The 15,754-nt window shown below is 38.1% G+C and overlaps 2 protein-coding genes across 2 annotated transcripts in view; both read right to left on the bottom strand.

Moving 5' to 3' along the window:
- Positions 1-2,465: 2,465 nt before the first annotated feature.
- LOC138137879 (uncharacterized) overlaps positions 2,466-15,754 on the bottom strand; it is a 40,410-nt gene continuing 27,121 nt past the window's right edge. The window contains exons 3-5 of the mRNA XM_069057457.1: positions 13,464-13,796; positions 10,003-10,117; positions 2,466-9,739 (exon numbers count right to left, since the gene is read on the bottom strand). Of these exons, the coding sequence (XP_068913558.1) occupies positions 9,617-9,739; positions 10,003-10,117; positions 13,464-13,796 (571 nt within the window). The 3' untranslated portion in view covers positions 2,466-9,616. The remainder of the gene's footprint in view (positions 9,740-10,002; positions 10,118-13,463; positions 13,797-15,754) is intronic.
- Positions 2,871-3,443, bottom strand: LOC138138649 (uncharacterized). The gene has a single exon (XM_069058652.1). The coding sequence runs from the start codon at positions 3,441-3,443 to the stop codon at positions 2,871-2,873; it is 573 nt and encodes a 190-aa protein (XP_068914753.1).

Genomic DNA, 15,754 nt, shown 5'->3' with positions numbered 1-15,754 from the left:
CTTTTTTGTCATGGACGATGGGTGTGTAAATATTTTGCAGAAAGATTCGAATAATGTAAGGCTTAATAAGTAGGTACAAGGTTTTATACAATCTAGTTCTAGGAACGTTTTGGTTAACATGAAAAATTCGGTGAGAAGTTACTAATTCGTTGGTTAAGATACTGTATAAATGGGTTATCTAAGTGGTGCATAAATTGACAGGAGTCACTTTGTCTTTCGGTCCCGGCCCTTACTATTCTGTAGTTTGTTCAAGTCAGTTTCCTGTTTTGTTAAAATGGATTAAAAATGTGTGAGTATTGTTCTATTGTAAACTAGTAAAACTGACAACAATGCACTAGACAATGACGCAGTTTATAACCTCAAACTTAGAAAAACATAACCTAATTCAACAGACAGCTTTACTGCCAACTTAAATGCACTTTTTCCATGGCCTCCCCTTATGCCAAAACATCGTGAATGGTATATAGGTATAGAATTTTTTAATTATTTTTCTCATTATTTTCTAATATGAGTTGACATTGCCCCATTGAGTTGTTCCGCGGATTTTGGGGCACCCAGTACAAATCCCTATGGCCAGCGTTAAAAAAAAGGCACTGTATGCAGAGTTTACTTATCCACAATCATTTTGAATCACCCAATATAAAAAAAAAATCAAATCCACGCATATGAAATGTCATACAAATGTCAACTCTACCCCACTCACACACCTTCTCTGGTGTTGAAGCAACTTCTCAAAATTTATTTTTACTGTTTCACGCAGTGAGCATTTCATTTATTCCAATGGTTGATTTTTTCAGTGGAAGAAGAATTAAATGGACATTTTTTCATTGTCAAAAAACTGTCACTGAAGAATGCCCGATAGTGAAGGTGTGGATACCACAAAGGTTACAGGAATAGAACAGAATCGTTTATTGAACAAAAAAAAGAGTCAAGGGTAGATTACAACAAACGCTCTAATCCACACAAAAAAATAAAAGTGATTTCTAAAATTTCCTTGTTCTTTATTTTAACACCTCCGTGAATTCTAGCCACAGAAGCAGCACTATTGCTCAGATGATTTAAAATATTTTGGCAGTCTTCTATTGAAGAGCGAAGAATCGCACCAACTATTCACGACCTTAGATCTTTACGCACTGGATGTGTACGTGTCTGATAGATAAGTGATAATTTTGCACTTCTGGTCTGCGTAAGATACGAGGGGTGATTGATAATAATGATAATTACCCGTGTTTGAAGTCAAATAGCGCCACTATTTGGAAAAGGGAAGCACGATCACAGGGCAGTATAATACTCAATTATTGGGCAGATTTTGCGATGCATAGAAGAAAAAACCGTCCCACGGGGTAAAGAAGAAAGTGCTGTTCCACCAAGACAATGTACCGGTACACCGATCCCTCGTTGCCGCAGCGAAATTGGTCGAATTAGGCTACGAACTGCTACCACATCCACCGTATTCTCCAGATTTAGCCTCCTGCGACTTCTTCCTGTTTCCAAATATGAAAAAATGTCTCGGTGGAAAGAGATTCGCACGAACGAGGTCAGGTCGAAACTGAAGCCTAATTCGCAGTTTGACAGATCCTATTTTTTAGAGGGCTTGAAAGAGTTAGAATGTCATTGGGTTAAGTGTATCGAGCTACAAGAGGTCATATTGAAAAATAAATCGAGTTAAAAAAATTTTTTTTTGCTTTTTGACCAACAAGAGTACGTATCAATCATCCCTCGTATATCAACGATACGGTTGAAAAAGATTCCGCAATATGCAGCTTGCCGTACGTCTTTTACTATTTCCTTTTGTACACAGTTTATCCAAATAAACTGTAAAATTTGTTAATGTTTCAAGGTCGTTTACATCAGGCACAACAAATAGCCAAAACACCCTCGTATGTGTTTTAATAGAAATCGATACGGTGCTAACAATACATTTCTGCAACTTATTTCGAAATTTAAACTGTATTCTTTGAACAGGTACTCGTTTAATGTCCTACTGTAAATTTGTCCTGTTTGCGCGACGTTCATTTACCTTGTGATAATAAATTCATGAAGTCAGTTTATGTAAATTTCGAACGAATTTAAAACACTTGGAAGTCAAATTTCTCAATTCAAAGAATAGCCTAGTCTTGTAACTGCATACTCAAAACAATCGATGAAACGATCGACGGATCTCCCTCTTTAAGAAAGTAGTTGCTCAAGTTCTCTTTTGTGGAGTACTTACTTGTATCCTTGTATCGTCCTACAACGAACCGCTGGTTTATAAAATAAGGATCTTACACAGTTTCGAGCACAATAAGCAGTCTTGTTATGTTGTAACTTCGTAAATGTGTCGAGTAAAATGTTGGATAATATTTGCCTCTCTCGGAGGAAGATAAGGGTTTATTTAACAAGGAATAATTAAAAAAAACATTTTATTATTGAACGATTAATCACTGTTGGGTGGTGATATTAGCCGTTCAAATGATATAGTCGTCTTTGTATAACTACTTAAAAACTTTATTGTATGACAAAATGTTGATGTACAAGTGTTAAGTACCAAGGATAGTGGTAGACTCTGGTTTTTACCGCTATATCTCGACTTAAATAAGGGTGGGTGATTTCACCCCTCTCACAAAGAAAGTAGGCAGGACTACCTGCTACAGTACCTCTTTCTAACAATAACATTCAAAATTACATTATTTTGTACATATACCGCCCCCCTTGAAGGCACGGACTTCAAAAATATTGGAATTAGCAAAGATCGAACATGGTTATTAGAAAAAGGATTGTTACATAATAAACATGACAAAAAACATTAAAAAATACAAACATTGAAGTCAATTGTAAAAAAAAGGGTTAATGCATAATTATAACAAATATTTACACGATACAAACATAGTCTATTCATTCGCTGGCAGAACGCACACCTTTCGCGTGGCTCTTTTGAAGATGCCATTGACAGTCTTTACGGACACTACGCGCACAACACCGTCACTTCCGGGATGAAGTTCTACGATGCGTCCCAATTTCCATTGTAGTGGCGGCGTGTTGTCCTCAACTAGAATCACCATGGAACCAACTTCCAAGGCGGGGGTAGACGGTCTGGAACCGGAACCACGGAGCTGCTTGGAACGATTGATGTTTTGAACAAGGTACTCCCTTTGCCAGCGGTGCCAAAAGTGCTGCCTCATCTGTTCCACTCTTTGCCATTGCGTCAATCGGTTGATCCTCGTCGTCGTAAGATCTCTTTCGCTTATAGAAGTTAATGGCTCTCCGATGAGGAAGTGACCAGGGGTTATGGGATTAAGGTCATTAGGATCGTTACTCAAGGGACACAAGGGTCTGGAGTTTAGGACTGCTTCAATTCTTGTTAACAGGGTATACAATTCTTCGTAGGAAAGCACGACTTCTCCAATTGTTCTCTTTAAATGACCTTTAATGGATTTTACGTTTATTTCCCAAATACCGCCCATGTGCGGGGATCTGGGGGGAATGAAATGCCACGAGATACCCTTATTAGCCAGATTTTCTGTAATTTGACTAAATGAAGCTGACTTTAGAAATGTTCTTAGTTCCAGTAATTCTCTATTGGCGCCAACGAAATTTGTAGCATTGTCCGAATAAAGATGGTACACATGACCACGTCTTGATATGAAGCGTTTTAGCGCATTCAAAAAGGTTTGAGTCGTTAAGTCACCAACTAGTTCTAAATGAACGGCTTTAGTTGAAAAACAGACAAAGACGCAAATATATGCCTTCACAGTACGCTTACTGCGACCACGACATTCCTTGATGTAAATAGGCCCGGCATAATCTACGCCACTGATTGAAAATGGTCTGGTTGGTTCGACACGGGATTTGGGCAAATTACCCATAATAGGATACATAACGCTTGGTTTGACTTTAAAACATTGCAAACACTGGTGCAAAATCTTGCGTACCACACTGCGTGGAGAAATTATCCAAAAATTTTGACGTAACGCGGCTAAAGTTCCCTGAACACCAGCGTGCAGTTGCTCAATGTGCACGTGTTTGACTAATGCCTTAATCAAATGGTGATCGTTTGGTAGCACGATGGGATGTTTGACATCGTAAGTTAAGGATGAGTTTTGCAACCTACCTCCCGCGCGAATTAAATTATCATTCTTGTCGAGAAAAATATTTAAGCACAGTAAACGTGATTTCTTGTTAATCGGTTTGTTTTGTTTAAGGCAAGCTAATTCATCGTTGAATGCAACTTCTTGAATTAAACGCATGATGGCCTTCATGGAATCTTTTAATTCTTCACATGTTAAAGAACTAGAGATTTGCCTTTGGTTTGGCTTCCTACAATTGTTGATGAACCGTAATACCCATGACATTACGCGTTCAGTTTTTTTGTAATTTGAAAATTTCGTAAGAAGCGGTAGTTGTCTTTCGCGAGAATGAATATTGGTCAGAGTGACAGTTCGCCGTTCTGGAATTTCAATATCCGAAAGATTTACGTTAGATACGGGCCAAGTGTCGTTGTTTTCTGACAGCCAATCAGGACCGTTCCACCACAGTTTATTAGTTTTGAGTTGACCAGGTAAAGCACCTCGGCTTAGTACATCCGCAGGGTTACTTTCGCTTTTGACATGATACCAATCTTTCGCATCCGTTAGCGTTTGAATTTCGGAAACTCGATTTCCTACAAATGTTTGTAAGTTTGAAGATGTAGCGTTTATCCATGCCAGAACGACTGTGGAATCTGTCCAGAGAAATTGCTGATCAATTTTGACATTTATCGTTCGTAAAACTGTATTAAATAATCGCGACAACGTTAAGGCGGCACACAGCTCCAAGCGTGGTAACGTAACAGCGCGAAGAGGAGCCACACGAGATTTAGCGCAAATTAAGTGAACTTGATGATTGCCACTATGATCAGTTGTTCTTAGATAGACAGCAGCGCCATATGCGATTTGTGATGCGTCACCAAAACCATGTAGTTGCACCTGTACGGGGCTTGATTTTATTATGTTTCTGGGAATTTCGATTTCGTTTAAGTGAGCGAGTTCTTGCAAGATCTTAACCCATGCACAATAAATAGTTTCAGGTAATGGATCGTCCCATCCAATTTTCAAACTCCAGCACTGTTGAAGGATTATTTTTGCTTTTACTACTACTGGCGCCACAAGACCCAACGGATCGAATACCTGGGCAGTTTTAGACAGGATTTCGCGTTTTGTTAGTCTTTTCGGAATGTCGCACTGTTTTACCTGATAGCGTAACGAATCGTGATTAGGATTCCAAAAAAGCCCTAACGTTTTAGTGTAAGCATCCTTATCGAAACTGACGTTGAGATTAGGCTCGTGACTATCTGGAATTAATGCAGGATGATTGGCGGCCCATTTACGTAATAAGAAACCACCATGAGCTAAAATTTGAATTATTTGATCTCGTAAAGTGATTAGGTTTTCAAGTGAGTCTCCTCCCGTCAGAAGATCGTCTACGTAAAAATCCTGTTGAATTGCTTTAGCGGCTTCCGGGTACTGATTTACGTTTTGAAGAGCTAGTTCTTTAAGACATCTTGTTGCTAGAAAACTGGCCGGTTTTGTACCGTAGGTTAGAGTGGTTAATCTATACGTTTTTAGCGGATCTTCGGTGTTCTCGCGCCAAACAATTCGTTGATAGTCACTGTGATCGGGATGTATTTCTATCATACGGTACATTTTAGCTATGTCCCCGTTTACGACGTATTTAAAAGTTCTGAATCTCAACAAAATTGCAAAAAGCTCTGGCTGGATTGTAGGTCCTGCCATAAGATTGTCATTTAGACTTAATGCATCAGCTGAGCGAAATGACGCGTTAAAAACAACTCTTAACTTGGTCGATGTAGAATCCTTGAGTACCGCGTGATGGGGCAAATATGTACAGTTCGGTTTATTTAATTCGCAACCCGGAACTTCCTCCATGTGACCCAAAGAGATGTAATCCCGCATGAATTGCACATAATCTGATTTTAGTGTAGGCCTTTTGTTTAGGTTTCGTTCCAGATTGTTAAAAAACTTTACAGCACTATCGCGGTTTGACTTAAGAATTGGAGGATCATTTTTTAATGGCAGTTTAACAAGAAACTTTCCGTTTGTTTGTCTGCACGTATTTTGAATAAAATGTTGCTCGCACATAATCTCTTCATTTGAAAAGCATTTTTGTTCGGAAGGGTTGCTGCATTGTTCTAGTTCGAAGAATTTCTGCACCTGGTTCTCTAAAATGTCGGTTACCGACGTTAGAGAAAGCGAGCAGGTGCTTGAGCTATTGTTATTGTTCATATTTAGTGACCCACCCGCAATGAAACCTAAATGGGTATTTTGCAGCATTAGTTTGTTATGGTTCTTCAGTGTTATTTCCTTGCGGTCTTGACATAAAAGGTTCCAAAACAAATCAGCCCCGATAAGTAAGTCTACTGGTGCAGTTTCTAAGAATTTCGGATCGGCTAGCTGTAATTCCTTTGGAATATTTATTGCAGACATGTTTATGGTCACCAGGGGAAGATTTTCGGTTATTTTTTCCAGAACAAAACAACTTAAGTTCGCCGAAAACTTATTGTACTGAGACTTGATGTTTACCTGGACGGCCTGTTTGATGTTCGTCGAAATTTGACCAATTCCGCCAACGGTTATATTTACGGCTTTCTGCTGTAGACGTAATTTTTTGGAAAATGATGACGTAATATAACTGTTCATGGACCCTGCATCCAGGAGAGCTCTACATTTATGTGACTTATTATTACGATCTTCTATGAGAACGATCGCGGTTGATAACAAAATAATTGATGATTGGGACCTCATAGAATGAGCGTTTAAACTTTCTACCTGTGCTGGTGTTTCATTGGTTTGCGTGATTTGTCTTTCTTTGTGAAGCAGCGTATTGTGGCTTTGATTGCATTTACGGCATTTGAATTTGGACTGACAGTTGTTAACAAAATGATTGGTTCTTAGACAATTAAGACATAACTTCAGGTTTCGAGCTTGAGCGTTTCTTTCCTCTACATTTAATTTTGTAAATTCATTGCATTGAAAGATTGTATGATCGTCATTTTTACAAAATGTACAATGTAGTTTGTTTGTGGCAACATAAGATGTAGTGCTTCGTTTTTGTGACATATTGTTTTTTGCATTATTGTGATTCGGATTGACGTTCGATTTGGGGTGCAATAGATTTAAGGATTCCAACAACTGACATTTCTTTTCTAAAAATTCGATCGTTTGACCGTAAGTTGGAACCTCGTCGGTTAATGTAGCCTGCCATTCTCTTGCAAGATTGTCGTCTAATTTGTCCACAATTATTACGACTAGAAGAGCGTGCCAAGTATCAATTGGTACTTCTAGCTGTCTTAACGCGGCAACATTTGAATTCAACGTATCTAAAAAACACCTAAGTGACGAATGCGAGGCTTTAATTACTTGGGGTGCCTTTGTGATGGCTATTATGTGATCGTGAACGATCAGCCGTTTGTTGCAGAACCGTTTCTTTAAGATATCCCACGCTACATTATAATTTTCTGATGACACCGTTAATGACTCGACTGCTCGCAAAGCTTCACCAGATAAACATGATCGCAAATATTGGAAACGTTGACAGTTGTTTAGCATGTTGTTTTCGTCTTCAATAATGGATTTAAATGAATTTTGAAATGACAACCATTCCTTATAGCAACCAGTGAAAGATTTTAAATTTAAAGTTGGCAGATTCAATTTGATTGATTGATCACGATTAGAGCAATGTGAATTAGCGCTGGAACAACTACCGTTAGGATTCGCTGTGGCCGCAGTGTGCGGTGGAGGCGTCGTTTGTCTAATTTTTGTTTGAATTGATGATAATACATCGAGATACTTTAAATCAATTTCGTCGCGGTCCTGAGTCTGTGTCTCAATCGCCTCTGATGAAAGATCGAGTGATTCAATTTCAGTCTGTACCTCGTCATATTCTTTGAATATTTGTTCGATGAATGTTTTTCTAGTTTCTAGTGGAGACACATCATTATCATTTGATTGAAAATTAGACACAAAGTTCTGAATACGCGTAATTCTAGCTTTTAATGAGGTTCTTTTCCTTTTTAGAGCCTCTAATTTGGCAATTGATTCATCTAATAAGGATGTCTCGGGCATAATGATTGATTTGATTTACGTGGTCGAGATGAAAATTTGCGAAATTAGGAACAATAGAAAAAGTCGTACGTAGTAATGCAGTTTGGAAGGGAAATTGAAAGGATTGAGAGCCACTAACCTTTGTTGATGTCTTGAGTGATGATCGCTTCGCTGCTACCCAATTCGGTGACTATTCGTGCTGCCCTTTTGCCCTTGCTGAAGGTGACGAAATCGTTGCTGCCCTCTGGGTGTCGAAACTGTTTCTTGAATTGTTGTTGTATTACACTTGTTATTACACTAGACGACCGTCGTGTGATATGGATTTAATCATCCGGCTCGAAGGACCAAAATTATGAACGATTAATCACTGTTGGGTGGTGATATTAGCCGTTCAAATGATATAGTCGTCTTTGTATAACTACTTAAAAACTTTATTGTATGACAAAATGTTGATGTACAAGTGTTAAGTACCAAGGATAGTGGTAGACTCTGGTTTTTACCGCTATATCTCGACTTAAATAAGGGTGGGTGATTTCACCCCTCTCACAAAGAAAGTAGGCAGGACTACCTGCTACAGTACCTCTTTCTAACAATAACATTCAAAATTACATTATTTTGTACAATTATGAATTTTTCTTGGAACATTTTAAAATATTAGAACAATTAATATTTCCTCCGGAGTCAACAAAACCGAGTTCGCATCGATTTCTTTACAGCAACCGCTCGTCATGGCTCGATTATCAATAAACTGTCTGTTAAAAAATACAAACTTCACAGATCTACGTTTTCACATATACATTTAAATTAAAACTACTACAAGACGATCTGTTGACTAGTTACACTCAGAGTAGTTTACGGAAACGAAGCGTTCTCAATTTCGTCGACTCCGGAACTCCTTATTTTTGACAATTTTATAATTATTTTAAATTCAACAACTTAACTACATCTAGAACTGTACACAATTAACTGGACGGTGTAAAATTAAAACAATCGAATAAATAGTAGAAATAAAATTACTTGGGGAATGAAAGATGTGAAAATGAACCGAAAAATAAACACAAATCTAAAGCGTGCAACTTAAAGTAAAAAAAAATCTAATCCAAATCGCAAACAGTTGCGAACGGACAATCACAAGTAACAGTGATATGAAAGACTAGATATGCTCTAATAAGGTACCTACAGACATTTTACAGTAATGAGATTTCTTTAAACTCTGACCTATGTACAAGATTGAAAAATGTGTTTGTCGAAAACAAAAGTGCACTTAAGTACACCAAACTGAAGCGTTCCAATTTTGTACCGGACATACAGAGAAGACTCGAATTCGAGTTCTAGGAGCGCCGTTTCAGTCTCGGACGCCAAAAGCCGTCTACTTCTATTATCAGTCTTTTAAGTGTACTAATCTATCATAGCCTAGACGACGTTATTGGCTGTTTGGCCTTCCGAAATCTGGCAACGGCGCTTTTCACAAAAATTCAACACTCACTGAAGTAGACTAAATGCTCTTTCCATTCGCTCTCTCCGCTGATCGTCTTTGCTTATCTCACGTAATACGCTAACACACCTAACACGGTCAGCAGCAGCGAAGACATCTTCGATGACGACGACTCTGCCCCCGACATCAGTCCGCACTCTCTTCTGCCGTACTCGCGACAGTGTAACTGCAACACAAAGTCACATTAATACCGCATCGCGACGTTACATAAAACTGCAACCTGGAGAAATTTAACGGGCGGCTTCTCACAGCTCTTAAGAGGCTTCTGCGTGCTGTAACTTCGCATAAAATGCCGGACAAACTGGATGGACGCTAAGAACTAACCTGGACGCAATTTTAAGCACGTCTCGGCGATACGCCGCGCCGGCCAAGTTTGCAGTTTTACGTGTTTCATTCAAAGTTGGAGTTATTTCGGTGGTCGGTACTCACCCGAATTAGGGACGACGATATCCTGTCGAGAAAGTCTCTGCTGAATTGGGCGGCATCCTCGCCGCAAGCTCGCCTCATCGTGTGCGTCGAACACTCCACGTATTCTTGAAACGCGCTGAAAACGACACTCATGTATTATTAGATCCTGCTGCGATTCGACAAATTTATTTGTCGTCTGTTTTGGTTACGGTTTACTTTACATAAATTCGGCTAATTTTCGACCACGACTAAACAACAACGGAGAACTCTTCGCTTTTTTTATTCCGACTGTAAAGCAATATTTAAAGACTCCCCCGACTGTTGCGTTAGTTGTGAAATATACCGGTGAGTTAATAATTAAGATTTCAAGCTCGAAGGGGTACACTCCGGGTGAAAGAAATTTGCAGTGATATAATGACGAATAATTTTGAAATATCCACTTGACAAGCAACTCGTTAAAACCGTGTACAACAGTGCAGCACCCGATAGCTAATTAGACTCGGAAGTGGTAGCTTTTTTCCTTACTCTTTAGAGGAGCATTTTAAAATATCGTCCTTAGAAAAATTGAAAGGAAAATTAATCCGCCCAGTTCACTTGACTGTTTAACGAGTGCTCAAATGTATTACAATATTATTTATAACAATTTTATGGTAATTAGTCTATAATCTTAAATTTTGTCCTTAAAAAGTTATGAAATTGGTAATGAAGGATTTTCTCGAGGGTGTTACAGTTTAATCAATTATGAATCTGTAATTACAACGCGGTGGGATTAAATGATGGTAAAAAAACAATTGGTAATGCTCATTTTTATTATTAAAAATATACAAAAAAAGAGAAAAAAAGAAATAATGTGGAAAGCATATCTGAGATAAAGATACCTATTAAAGGAAATATGTATGTACTTTGAAGGTTTCGTGCTGCGTAAAAGAGCTGTATAAGGCTAATTCGTTTTTTTTATAAGTTCTTATTTTTAAATTTGCTTTTTTATATTATTTCGCAGCTCCGCCCATAGCACGTTAAATATTCCTTCAATATTTCCACTTTACCGAATTGGGTAAACACGAATCAGTTTGCATCAACAATGAACGATTTTGTTTTTAAATAAAACACATTTGCATGAAAAATGTTTATATTGCATTAAAAATAACCTTCGCTTTGTAACAATTAAAAACCATCCACACCAAAAATGGGGAAAGGTCACAAGCAGGGCCGCCCGAAAAGTGGTGATATTGTCCTTCCAAATGAGCCGAAAGCCCAATTTTTTTTTTCAAATTAATTTAACCATTTGATAACTCAAATAAAAATTGTTTGTTACAAAACGATTTAGACTACTACTCAGGGCATCCTAAAATACAGTGTTCGCCCAAGGTTTGGAATAATAGAAATACATATTTTCTTTTAAGGGTTTTTGGAAAAGGACTAATTTTACATTTTTTTTAATGGTAACTGATATTTTGTATTATAGAATGACCATGTTCCATAGGTATACCTTTGGACTGATGGTTTCTGGTTTCACATGGCTGAATTTTGGTACATATTTGCGTATCAACGAAGTAATTCTCACAAACCAAAAAACAAATGAAGACGCTTTTATGCACATTTTTGAAAATAAAATGTCTTCCAACGAACGCAATAAAGTAATGACGTTTGTTAATATCATATTACTTTGCTGATATTAGCACCTCAAAATTAATTCAGCCATGCAAGTATAATAGCCTTATTAAAGTGGAAATTTCTATATAAAATTGGAATTTTACTGCCCTGTTTCACCTCCATTCAATTCAAAGGTCATTGCCACATGGGCATAAATTAGAATTTGATATTTTATTGTCCATTCCAAAGAATAAACACTCACAAAAAATTACTTGCTGAGATGCTTTTCAAGAATGTGTAAATGGAAAATTAAAAAAAATAAAAATTTCATGATTTTCTTTTGAAAAATATCTCTTGGTACCTACACCATTTTGTTTGCTTTGTGTATCTCAATAGAAACAGTTGAAGTGGCTTTTTTTGTAACCGGACCTGAAACCTTTCAAATCCAAGCAGTTGAAATGTCCACAGGCGGCTCGACCAAGTCAAATGTAATGTCGTTTGAAGCATTTCTCACAATTTTTGTGATCCGCTAGAAGATAAAATTGTAGGTATACAGTCAACTGCAAAATATTTTGGTCGTCAATGTTATTTTTTGACATTGGCGCGGCGATATCAGACTCATGATGCTACTAATTGACGTTTAAATTATTTGTGACTTTTTGCTGACTGTTGCTGACAATAAGCCTTGATTACAGTGTAAATTACAAAATTCTGCCATAAACGAATAATTTTTTAGTGACATGTATGTAGTATGTATGTATATCATTCAGAGTAGAAGGTCTTTTTGTGCTTCGCCTAGTTACGGACCTCGACTTCGTCTCGATCTGGAATCTCTGGGCTTAGCACAAAAAGACTCACACTTCGACTATTGATGGTATAATCTACTATTTTTTTCACGTTAAAATTGCATAAAACAAAAAATAAATAATTATGTAGTTTAAAAAATAAACAAAAAATTTCTGTATCAAAAATGATGCTACATTTTCCAAAAGAAAAAAAACATAGTAAATGCTGTAAATTCCTTTTGCATACTTTTTGGAATAAGCGTATTTGTGCACCTAATTTTGTGCAAGGGTTCACCTCTTCCATCGTATGAAGGGAAATATGTAGCAGCGACTTCTGGTACAAAGGCAAAGGTATTTGTCATACAAACAAAGTTTTTTGGACTTATGTTAAAAAAAAGAATCTTCTGTTGTTACTTTTAAGTCCGTCACTGTAGGTGAACAGTAACCTATATACAGTAACATAAATATATACGATTCATACTTTTTGACTTTTTTAACACAATGATGCACTAGACTAAAATATATCTCCAAACTGTTGCAAAAAATGTAATTGGCACGCTTTGGTTCTTTTTTTTTTAATTTCCAGTTACAATGTAACGTAGCGGATGTAAGCTTGAGGCGGATTTCAATAAAACTGTTAAGGGCATAAAATATCTTTACAATGTATACCTAATATGTATTCTGGAAAATATTTTCCCTTTCGTTTCCGCAGCACTTGCTGATTGTTTTTGAAAAAAAAAGGAGGTGTCAAAGGTGAGGTCGACTGAAAATTGCATGGTAGGTACGGTGTGATTTGTTGCAGTTCTTGCAACGAGCGGCGGCGGTCCGTTTGTCGACGCATTTTGCCAAACTAATTAAGCCGGGGACGGTGGTTAATAGTCGCATTTGAACGTCAAAAATGGCATCGATCCCGTCTATTTTCGGTGTATACATTTATTGCTCATGATTGGCGTTATTGCACTGTTTCGTTTTCAGGATTTTTATTGCTAACATAAAATATTCTCGTAATAAAATCCGCTCCACGTGAGCCCAATGTAAATTTCGGCATGCAGAATCTGATATTAATTTTAAGTCACGCAACCGTCATAATCTCGCATAACTCACCAGCAGACCTTCCTGATGCCTTCGTCGGCCGCCTCCCTCTTCCTCTTCTGGTAGGTGACCAAGTCGGGGTCCTCGGTAGCCTCGTCCCGCGTCTGCGAGTCGATCGCCTTCATCGCCGTCGTGTACCTGTTCAGGCAGACCTCGTTCTGCTTCTCCACCTTCTTCATGCAGGGCGCGTACTTCAGGTACTCCTCCTGGTAGGTCTCGTTTCTGCACAGCGACTCCACCATGAGCACGGTGCCGTGGAACAGCGTCTTGAAGTGTTCGCGCTCCTCCAGGCTCATGCAGTAGCGGGTGTAGCCGTGGATGCATCTGACGGAGTCCCGCAGGTCCCTGCGACAGTCGGGGGCTCGTTAATCAAAAGGAGCGGCGCAGATGAGGCCGCGATAAAACTGCTCGATTTTTTCCGGCGGGTTTGCCTTGTAAATGCATAAAAACTCCTCGTTAGGTGAGATAACAACGTCGACTCGCTGACTTGGCGAACAAACACGGTCTGAAAGCGATTTTAGTGCGGACCTGTGCCAAATTCGCGCGATTAGGCAAATTCAATTTACCACGCGCTTTTAATTGGCCGCAAATTTTCTCTTGTTTGTGTACCGATCATGCGGACTGGCGTCGCCACCGGTTCGTGCGGAACCGACACCAACTTTGTTCGTAACCGCGGCGCATTTCTAATTTTATCAGAATCGTTAATAGGTAACGAAGGTTAATCACCACGAAAACCGTGCACACCTCGCTCGCACCACCCATAATGATAATTAGTTTTTCCGGTTAACGAATATTTTTAAATGTGCCAACTTGCATTCGGCACGGAGATAGGACACGTTCTATAGTGTGTATTTGCATTTATACAAAAATTATCTTGGGGGAAGAGGGAAACGCCCCGGGCTGGATAATCTCGGTCCGGGTTATTAAAAAGTTTTCGAACAATAATTCCGATGAAATAATCATCTTGTTAAAGCCGCGGGAAAAATTAAATTTCACCCGTCTGAAGTTGGAACAGTCAATTTTTTCTCTACTCCCGCAAATTTAATTCCGGACGGGACAGATCGAAACAGGGAAATGAATTTTTAATAGGGGAAACTTCGTCTAAATTTAGTGTCTGCAAATTGGGTGACATAATCGTATCAATTTGCCATCGGGTTCGCAATCCTGTGAGTCCCTCTTTGCTGTTATTATGTATCTAGGAAAAATCGTGTTGTTGCAAATTCCGAATTGCACTTATTGCTCTTCGCTTTTTTTTTTGTTGACGTAATGAAATTCTCTTCGCTTTTGTAATATTACTCAGGTACGAACAACGTACTCGGCTCGATACAAAACTCTCATAAAAACTGTAATAATATGGAATTTGGAAATTCTCGAAAGCACAGAAATTATTATGCAGAATATTGAGTAGGCGCCACGCGAATTCGGTTTCTTGTTTGGCGTAAACGTTTAGTAAATAAATGAATAAACCTCCAAAAGTGTACATACTTTGAAGTGACAAAAATGGTGGAGGCGCCGGGAAATATTATTTTTGGTCTCGACTCTGAATGACATGTTTACACATTTTGAACAGCTACGGTATCTCGATTTTTACACACTAACCAAACTAGGTATCTGTCATTTTACCGCACGGAGTGTGTAAACTAATACGAAAATTTTAAGCGTTCAGGGACTTACAAAAAAACTGTTAGCTTATCATAAATAAAGGCCATTTGTACTAAGATACCGACTACCATTCTACTGTTCAGTTTTCAAAAATGAACATGATTTAATTGTTTTTGTCTAAAGTCTGATGGTGACGTCTTGTGGTGTAAATCGTAAGCATGCCAGTTATCGGTATAATAGATAACTTTCTGCCACTTCATTAATCAAATGTCAGTCTTTGACAGGTTTTGCAAAATTACTGGTTACAACAAATTTCAAATTTGAGAAAACGAGTAATGGGTCGTCAGCCAAAAGGATTAATACATTACTAATGCAGTGTAAAATGTAGCCTACCGCATTTGTAATGAAAATATGTAACTATATTGATTAGTCACGTCTAAAAAAAATATAAAAAAACACAAATTAGGTGTTTCGAAAAATTTCTTTGGGAATAGTGATCAGGTTTCTTCGAGTAAATCGTCCCCAAGTAAAACCTTTTCAAATTTAAATTCGTCGTACCAGTTGCAAACAAGTTCTTCTGGAAGTGCCTTCAATTTGAAAAAAAACCGAAGCATTTTGATACTTTGCGTTTTATTTTAAAATCGTAACAAATCAGCGCTCTAAAATTTTCTCTCGTCAAATGCATTTTTGCTTTTTACAAA

The sequence above is a fragment of the Tenebrio molitor genome, chromosome 9 (assembly GCF_963966145.1).
Source record: "Tenebrio molitor chromosome 9, icTenMoli1.1, whole genome shotgun sequence".
NCBI classification, from domain to species: domain Eukaryota; kingdom Metazoa; phylum Arthropoda; class Insecta; order Coleoptera; family Tenebrionidae; genus Tenebrio; species Tenebrio molitor.
This window is presented reverse-complemented; position numbering and strand designations above follow the sequence as displayed.

Coding starts and splice junctions, on each gene's coding strand:
- LOC138138649 (XM_069058652.1), bottom strand. CDS start 3,443: ATGGGCGGTATTTGGGAAATAAACGTAAAATCCATTAAAGGTCATTTA.